Genomic DNA, 9,230 nt, shown 5'->3' with positions numbered 1-9,230 from the left:
CCAAAATTACTTGGAATTAAACATATTTCCATTGACTTCCATTGAAAGTTAAGAAGTTTTTTTCCCTGCTCCTGTGAAGTTGCTATTTTGGAGATCCAAGGCATTTGCATGACAGTGCCAATATGAAAACCACAAATCCAAATAATAATTCTGGTGTTTAAATGGTTCCTCGCCTTGTTAAATGAGGAACCAAGAGCCTGAGTAAAGCACACATTACCAGGTGAGTTGAATCAGGTGTGCTTAAGCAGGAAAAGCCCCAAAATGACGTTCTACAGGATAGAGAACCGGATCTACACTGACTAATAGTTCCTTTAATTAAGGTTCTACACTGAACCATCTAGTTTTAACATCTAGTGTTTATTATTTTGAGCCTGCTGCAAGAAAACTGTTTAACATATTTTAGACTTTTAAAAACAGAAATATAAGCGTGTTTATCATTATTTATCTTTAATAAATAATGCAGATCATTTTGTCATGGTTTATTTTTAGAAATAAGGCTTTTAGGAACAAGCATGATTATCTGCCAATGGAAAAAAACTCGTATAACTTAATTAAGTCTGGGGAAAAGGTGATATTCTTCATCTCAAAATGAGAAATATTAGATATGTGCCAGATTTAAGCCAAGACACCCTTTTCTGCATTCTGCAACATGTCACAGAACCTTCTCGGCACTGTAGAGAACCCATTCTGCTGGGTCACAGTTCACAAGCCATTCTTCAACAGACTGACTGGCCATAATGATCGCTCCATAAATACGTTCGAGTGAAAATGGCAGGAAAACAGAAAAAGACTGAAAAACCTCAAACAAGCCACACAAGCCAGTGAGGAGTCTGAACTAGCAGAGAGAACAAGGAAGAGGTCAAAGCACCCCCCAGCGTTGCAGACTGACCACGACAAACTATCAGGCAGGTCAAAGGAGCAGCAGAAACGGGAAAAGCATTACAGAGCACTTTAATGATTGTCTCTGAGAGGATCCTGCACTAGCTAAACAGCATCACCTGCTTGGAGAAGAGAGTTCTCATTCACTTTACGTCTTGGTTGTCAGTATTTTCCATTCACAATTTGCAAAGTGAGCAAACTCAAATTAACGGAGGGGTCTGAAACATTCAAAGGAACCCTAGAAACATCCATTCTGAAGTGTTGTCGAGATGCAAGACACGTGATTTGTACAATATCAAGACTCATCTCATATTCAAGTCGTGGTTTTTTTCTTGTAGACGGTTTGTCAAACATCCATAATCCAGTTATAAAAGCTGTGGTAGCGTTAAATTACCACGAAATAAAGTACATTCCTATGAGGGATATCAAATCCCTCCATAAAACACTGAAACATAAAGCCTGGATTCCACAGCTACCGAGCTACACTGAAACCATTCACACTGGCATTACGGCTTTTTCGCTTTCGAGCTCAGAAGTCTTTGGTGAGAGGCTGGCGTCACAGTTTGGAGGCAGTCAGTAAGGATTTGCTCAAGTCTTTGGCCTCAGTGGCTGTTCGTACACGCTCGTAGCCCAGCACGCCCATGGCCTGGTGGCAGTAGTCCTCCACTTGTTTGATCTGCTGGATGCTCAGGAGCGTCCTCCAAGCGCTGGCAGCCTGGGTGGCGTTCCTGGACGACACGATGAATGGCTTCGAGGAGGAGTTTGTGCCGTTGGTCATGTTGAGGGCGAAGGACTCGATGTCGTGGTTGGCGCTGAGGTTGACGAAGCGGTAGACGTGCCGCAGAACTTTGACGGGGTTCTCCACCAGGTCCTCGTAGCGGACGGCCAGGTACTTGCCCTTCAGCCAGGCGGGCGGGTTCAGCGCCGTCCGCAAGCTCCTGTGGGTCCTGTCGCAAATCACCTCCATGGCTCCGATCGAGTGATAGTCCGCCCCGTCCTTTTTGCTCATCTTGTGCCCGGCGTCTACGAACGGTATCCGCCTGAGTTTGGGGTCCCGGCTCCGGACCACCTGCAGGTTCTCCCGGATCAAACCGTGCCTGGATTTGATCCTGGAATTCGCCACGGCCCTTGGGTCCCGCACCAGATGGATCACCTTGAGGTCCAGCGAGGGGTCTTCCATGAGAGGCGCCAAAACATTGACGTCCAAAATGCGCACCCCTTTGATGACGATGGTGTTGTACTTCAGGCACTCCTCCTCCAGCATCCGCAGACTCTGCGGCGGGCACTTTTTACACACCTTGTCGTCCACCATGCCCACCACCTCCTTGCGGTAGGCGGAGCACAGGGGGTACGAGCAGATCACCTTGTTCAGGGTGGCCCCGAACAGGCCGAGGGAGGTAAAGTTCTTGCCCCCGGGGCTGTTATACAGCTGGAACACCGATAGGTCACAACGGTACAGGGAGCTCAGCATGTCCCGGGCTGCCCCCTGCAGCGAGACGGCATCGCCGGGGTACAGCTTCTGCCATATGTGCCACATGGGCTCGTAGAGGAAGAACACCTCCGGGTTTTGGTTGAAAAGCTCGCCGAAGAAGGACGACCCCGACCGCCACGTGGTCAGGACGTACACGAGCTGCCGCTTCTTGGCCAAGGAGGGCCTGTAGAGGAAGCGGATGTCCGACCTGCCCTGGTAGACCGTGCTCCGGGTCTGGTGGCTGCACTGCTGAGGCTCTTTGCTCCACCTGTAGTTGGCCAAGTTCAACATAGTCAAGACCAGCAGCAGAAAATACGCTATGAACAAAATCATCCTCTTCCTCCGCAGCACTTTCATCACGATCCCGGGCTGGGCGATTATTTTGGAGTGGTTCTGGTACGTTTTGAGTCTCCTGCCATAGTCGCCGTCCGTCTCCCGAGGCGCAGCCGGTTTTAGTTGCTGGAACTGTTTGTCTCTCATGGGTGGCAGCAGGAGGGGAGAGAGCGGCCTTGGACCACTCAGATCCAGCTGCAGGTCAGGTTGGACACCAGTGCAGAGGGGAACCAGCAGCGGAGGCAGCTACGTCCTGATGCGGAGTGGCCTACATCTATGCAGCTGCTGCAGCAGCAGTGGAGGTGGAGGTGGAGGTGGTGGTGATGATGATGATGATGATGATGGTGGTGGTGTTGGTGTTGGTGGTGGCAGCAGCAGCAGCAGCAGCTCTCCTCTCGATTAGGTAACAGTCATGCAAGCCTCATCACAGTGGCAACCCCAAAAAAACAGTGCAGCGCCGATGTGCCCTTACTGCACTGCGCCATCCCGCACTAAAATCGTTAAAACACCCACCTTCCAGCGAGAACCGCCACACACGGCCGGGAAAGGCCAGTTTTTCAGCTTCTTAGACGTTAAAAACAGACGCCTGTGCGCCGTCCGAGCGCCATGGAGGTCCTCACGCCAACGCCAGCCTTCAGCCAGGACTCTGGAATACGAGCGGAGACGATAACACCCCCCTCTAAGTCTAACGTGACTGAGAGAAAGTTCCCCGGCTCCTCCAGCTCCCTCAGCTCCCCGTCGCCGAGCTCCACACGGCCGCGTCCTCCGGTGCTGATGTGCCGTTGTGTTTTCAAACTACTGGGCGGAACTGATTCAGGCTCTCGCTCCCTCTCGCTGAAGGCCCGCCCACGCTTGCAACCGATTGGCCGGATCCGGAGTTCGCGTTCACATCGCGTAACGCTATTGGCTGGCGGCGGTGTCTGTCCATCGCCCTGTGTGTTTTTTTTCCTCAGCGGCGTGTCAGTGATGCTGGGGGGTTTTATCTAGTTTATTTATCTGAATTATTATTATTATTATTATTCATTTATTAATTTTTCAACACGTAGCAAGAGTGAATATGCCCACACGCCACCCTGCTGTGCATGTAAGAGTTGTGTCAGGATTAAGTATTAGTGTAAAAATGAGCGAAAAGGAAACAAAGAGGAGGGAAACAAAGGGGAAACGGTGCCATATTTAGCTAGATAATACTGTTTTGTGCTTTGGGAGCTTTTTTAATTTTTCTCTCAGTTTAAAATGAGTGTAATATTATTTAAAATCGTTTTAAACATTTAGTTAATAAATTAAGGTCGTAACCAGATTTTTTGTTTATATATTTGGTGGTTACAGTGTTGCTATGGTTACAGGGCCTAACCACGAGGTGTTTTGGTTTTTTTTTTTTTTACTTGTAAAGTGAACAGGATTTCGGACCAGGTCACATTCATCCTGAATATTTAGATTCTGTTTACTTCACGTCAACCTAAAGATCCAGTGCAGAATAATATAAATATCCAGATTAATGTAACCTGGTCAGCCCTTTTTACTAGAACCCAAAAAACTGGTTCCTCTTTAGGCTCTGTAACCGTAGCAACACTATCCATCCTTAATATTTAGAGCCTGTTCTCTTTACAGGAATCTAAGGAACCGGTTTCTCATTAGGCCCTGTAACCATAGCAACACTATCCATCCTTAATATTTAGAGCCTGTTCTCTTTACAGAAATCTAAGGAACCGGTTTCTCATTAGACCCTGTAACCTTAGCAACACTATCCATCCTGACTATTGAGATCTCTTCCCTTTTCAAGAACCCAAGGAATTGATTCCTCTTTAGGCCCTGTAACCATAGCAACACTACACCTCCTTAATATTTAGAGCCTGTTCCCGCTACAGGAATCTAAGGAACCGGTTTCTAAGTAGGCCCTGTAACCTTAGCAACACTATCCATCCTTATTTTTAGAGCCTGTTCTCTTTACAGGAATCTAAGGAACCGGTTTGTCATTAGGCCCTGTAACCCTAGCAACATTATCCATCCTTAATATTTAGAGCCTGTTCCCTTTACAGGAATCTAAGGAACCGGTTTGTCATTAGGCCCTGTAACCATAGCAACATTATCCATCCTTAATATTTAGAGCCTGTTCTCTTTACAGGAATCTAAGGAACCGGTTTCTAAGTAGGCCCTGTAACCTTAGCAACACTATCCATCCTTATTTTTAGAGCCTGTTCTCTTTACAGGAATCTAAGGAACCGGTTTCTAAGTAGGCCCTGTAACCTTAGCAACACTATCCATCCTTATTTTTAGAGCCTGTTCTCTTTACAGGAATCTAAGGAACCGGTTTGTCATTAGGCCCTGTAACCCTAGCAACATTATCCATCCTTAATATTTAGAGCCTGTTCCCTTTACAGGAATCTAAGGAACCGGTTTGTCATTAGGCCCTGTAACCCTAGCAACACTATCCATCCTTAATATTTAGAGCCTGTTCCCTTTACAGGAATCTAAGGAACCGGTTTGTCATTAGGCCCTGTAACCTTAGCAACACTATCCATCCTTAATATTTAGAGCCTGTTTCCTCTACAGGAATCTAAGGAACCGGTTTGTCATTAGGCCCTGTAACCATAGCAACACTACCCCTACTTAATATTTAGAGCCTGTTCCCGCTACAGGAATCTAAGGAACCGGTTTGTCATTAGGCCCTGTAACCCTAGCAACACTATCCATCCTTAATATTTAGAGCCTGTTCTCTTTACAGGAATCTAAGGAACCGGTTTGTCATTAGGCCCTGTAACCCTAGCAACACTATCCATCCTTAATATTTAGAGCCTGTTCTCTTTACAGGAATCTAAGGAACCGGTTTGTCATTAGGCCCTGTAACCTTAGTATATAAGTATAAACACAACAACTTGACTCCACTGATAAATATATATATATATATATATATATATATAAAATAATTTATATATTATGTTCTATATGATAAAGCATGTGAGGATTTGAGGTAGTTTAGGATAATGTACAAACCACTCTAATCAGGCCTAGCACTGTAGATGTAGGTGAACAGTGGCCTGTTGTTATGGACTGCCATCTACTGGAGAAAACAAATACAGCCTCAGTGAGGTCAGCTACTAGTGTTTAGATCTGACTCATCCAAAAGTATTGGCTCCCTCATTACACAGCTGTAGGGGGTGCATGCTTTGGCAGAGCATGCACAGTATACTTACTATAAGCTTCAATCATATTCAGGACACTATGTGTCCAAATGTATGTGGACACCCCATCTAATGTTGCACCAGTTGCTGACACAGATGTTCAAATGCACCCACAGCTTGTCTAGTCCATGTAGAGAAGGACTGCCAGTAGAATAGGACTCTCTGCAGGACCCATTGGCTTTCGTGCTGCCTAATGCCAGGCGTGGGCTAGTAGAGGGGGTTATAAAACCACCCAGCATTGAGCTGTGGAGCAGTGGAGGTTCTGTGTTCTCTGGAATGATGGTTGGTGCTCCATCCAGTTCTAGTACTTTTGGGATGAGCTGGGAATGCTTGTCTCTGTGTGGACAGTAATATTTTCAGGGAAATCTCAGTTTGTAAAAATATCCGGACACGTATGGACAGGGCCTTAGTATCCACATGTCCCCTGGGGAAGTCAGTGGTACTTTAAGAAATGAGCTTTTCTATCACCTGGCCTTTAATCATTAAGGCCTGTTTTCTCTTAAAGGCTTCTATTCAAACTGTTAATAACCCAGTGATGTTTAGCACCAGTCTGCTCAGGCCTGCTCATCTGCACTACTGAAATAGAGCTGTGATGGACGGCCTCTTCGACACTTCGAGACTTTTTGACACTTCTGACTTTTGCTCTGCAGCCACACCAAGCTTGTGAGTCACTGTCAACGCCAAACATTTGCCGATGGCTGGCGTTTCTGAAGTCAGCATACATCAATATCTTGGGCAGTGACTCTGCTAAGGGGTGGCAAAGGTCATCTGAGGAAACCATCTGTGGTTAAGGACAGAATTAAGCCTCTACAGCCTGACTCCCTGAGATCACCAACCAACGTCAGGATCATACAGGATCATACAGGTACAGTGGAAAATCAGCAGCACCAAAAACAGAAGGTGTTTTTCAATGTGGACAAATGAGATGGTAATACACCCGTACCAACATAACAGGAATACTACCTCATCTGTGAAACATAGTAATGGCCAAAACATTAAGACCACACACTTCTAGTAGTGGTGTATTACTGTTTACATACTGTTTAGTGCAGTAGGATGCAGTTTGGGACACCACCAGAGGCCAATGTTACTTGAAGTTTCAGAGTGATGAAAGATGGTGAAAGCTAACCTCCCAAACCAGACGCTCTAACGAAGTGAAAGCTGAAGCTGAGCTGGTGATCGGAGGGATTTCATGAACAGGCACCTTAACAAAAGACTAAAAGTAGACCCACAGAGCCACCCAGAGCAACACACAACCAAGTCCTTATTGGCAAGTCTGTTCACTCTGCGGCCATCTTTGCAACGCCCAGGCAGTTATTTCCTCAGGACTCATGTGATTGACAGCCTTCCCTGGAAGAGACCAGTCGTCTCTGGTTGCAAATTTGACAACATGGCGGACAGTTGTGGCTGAAAGGGACTGAATGGGACCACAACGTCCATGTCCAACCAACAGAGGGGCTACTGTAGTCACATACATGTTTAATGAAGGTTATGGGAGGAATACTTCATAACACACAGCGTATCACACCCTGCGATGTGCCCATGCTAACCCCCGTCCACTTTCAAAAAAGCCTAGAAGGGCTGCACCAGCTTCGTGACTGGATCTTAAGGCAATGGATCTTTAGCATACTTTACATGGCTGAGGGTACATGGGCTGTTTACCTGTGGGATATACCTCAGATCTGTAGCAGATCCACCTGTTTTGGAGGACCATCAGCATATTAGGCAGGTTCATCTGTGTACATGAACAGAGCAGAGTGTGGAACTGGCTTAGTGGAGAGCAGAGCATAAACTAACTGGAAAGGTAACAGCTTTTTAATGGAGTTAAACAAACTCAAGTAGAACATACTTTTGGTGACCTTCTCATATCCCTACAGCCATATTCGGGCAGATATTTCTCCAGATTCACCCTGATTTCTGTGTTTCTGTTGTTGTTTTGATGGTAAGCTGAGGGGCAGAGCACAGAAAATAAAACTTGGAACTAACATTTGCTCACAGGCTAGAACATCTCAGTAGAGCAGTAGAGGACAGAGACATGCTCAAAAAAAGGGAGAAAAGAACATGAAATTTGATTTACACCACACTATCTGTCCAAAAGTTTGTAGACACTTGCTCATGCTTCTGAAATCAGGGGTTTTAATACAGATACTTCCCTAGCCAGATATGTACCACATACATACTATGGTATGAAGCATGACTAATTCAAATAAAATGCCAAATTATTAAATATTATTATATTTTAACATACAGATTTTATTAATATATTATTTTATTTTGAATAACATTGCAAAGCCCAAACAGTTTGATATTTAGTATTTGCAAGGATGTATATATTATAAAATAATACATAAAATAATACAAATTATATTAGTTATGTATAATATATATATATATATATATATATATATATATATATATATATATATATATATATATACATTTTCACTAATAATAATGCTGGATGTATACTTTACTATACTACATACTGGATGCAGAATTTATATATGAAGTATTAACTAAATCATCAGATCTTTCCATTTCCAAATGTACCTGCAATTCCAGAATGAGTCAAATACTGTGCATCATATATGTGTGACTCGGTACTGATGATGAACAGACCAGAACCAGAACCAGAACCAGAGACCTTTTTTAGTTAATTATTTTTATTTTCTGTGAAACATATATGTTTGCAAACAAAGAAACAAACAAATCAATCATTTTTTCAACACAAAATAAAGAATCAAACATACAGTTTCATATATTTAATGTTAATCAATAATTGCCTCATTTACTTTTTAATTACTAAATAACTCATGTATTAATGATTCTGATTATTCTTTTTTATTTGTTCACTATTATTATTAATTAGTACAATTCATATTTATTATTAGAATCTTTAATACATCACTATAACTATATAAACAGCACATAGAATTGTTTTTATTTTTATTTTAATGAATTATTAGTGATTTTGCTAAAAATGAAGATGATTACTTTATTTAACATTATTCAATTTCTAATAAACTATATATTTATTATTTTACTTATTACTTATTATAATTATTGTACTACTACTAAACATAATTACAATATTATAATTATTGTTATTAAAATAAATAATTTAAACAACACAAATAATAATGAAATATGTTAATTAATTATGACAGTTATTATTATTACTATTATTATTCATAAACAATACAAACAAATAATTATTTGTATTATTTGTGATTATTATCAATATCATTATTATAATTATTATTACTATATATTTTGATACTGGACAAACTATCAATCTTCTGAACCCTACCCACCTAAATTTGCTTTGATCCTGGTCTGCTGTGACCTGTATAGTCTATAAATCCATA

At 42.8% G+C, this 9,230-nt stretch overlaps 1 protein-coding gene across 1 annotated transcript; it reads right to left on the bottom strand.

Moving 5' to 3' along the window:
• Positions 1-464: 464 nt before the first annotated feature.
• Positions 465-3,497, bottom strand: chst2b (carbohydrate (N-acetylglucosamine-6-O) sulfotransferase 2b). Its single transcript, XM_072679318.1, has one exon. It carries the CDS (start codon positions 2,828-2,830, stop codon positions 1,436-1,438), a length of 1,395 nt encoding a protein of 464 aa, XP_072535419.1. The 5' UTR covers positions 2,831-3,497; the 3' UTR covers positions 465-1,435.
• Positions 3,498-9,230: the final 5,733 nt, after the last annotated feature.

Source organism: Salminus brasiliensis, chromosome 5 (genome assembly GCF_030463535.1).
Source record: "Salminus brasiliensis chromosome 5, fSalBra1.hap2, whole genome shotgun sequence".
NCBI lineage: Eukaryota > Metazoa > Chordata > Actinopteri > Characiformes > Bryconidae > Salminus > Salminus brasiliensis.
Note: the sequence above shows the minus strand (reverse complement) of the source record. Positions and strands in the feature narration are given on the sequence as shown.

Excerpts from the sequence above, each read along its gene's own strand:
- chst2b (XM_072679318.1), bottom strand. The coding sequence starts at position 2,830 with ATGAGAGACAAACAGTTCCAGCAACTAAAACCGGCTGCGCCTCGGGAG.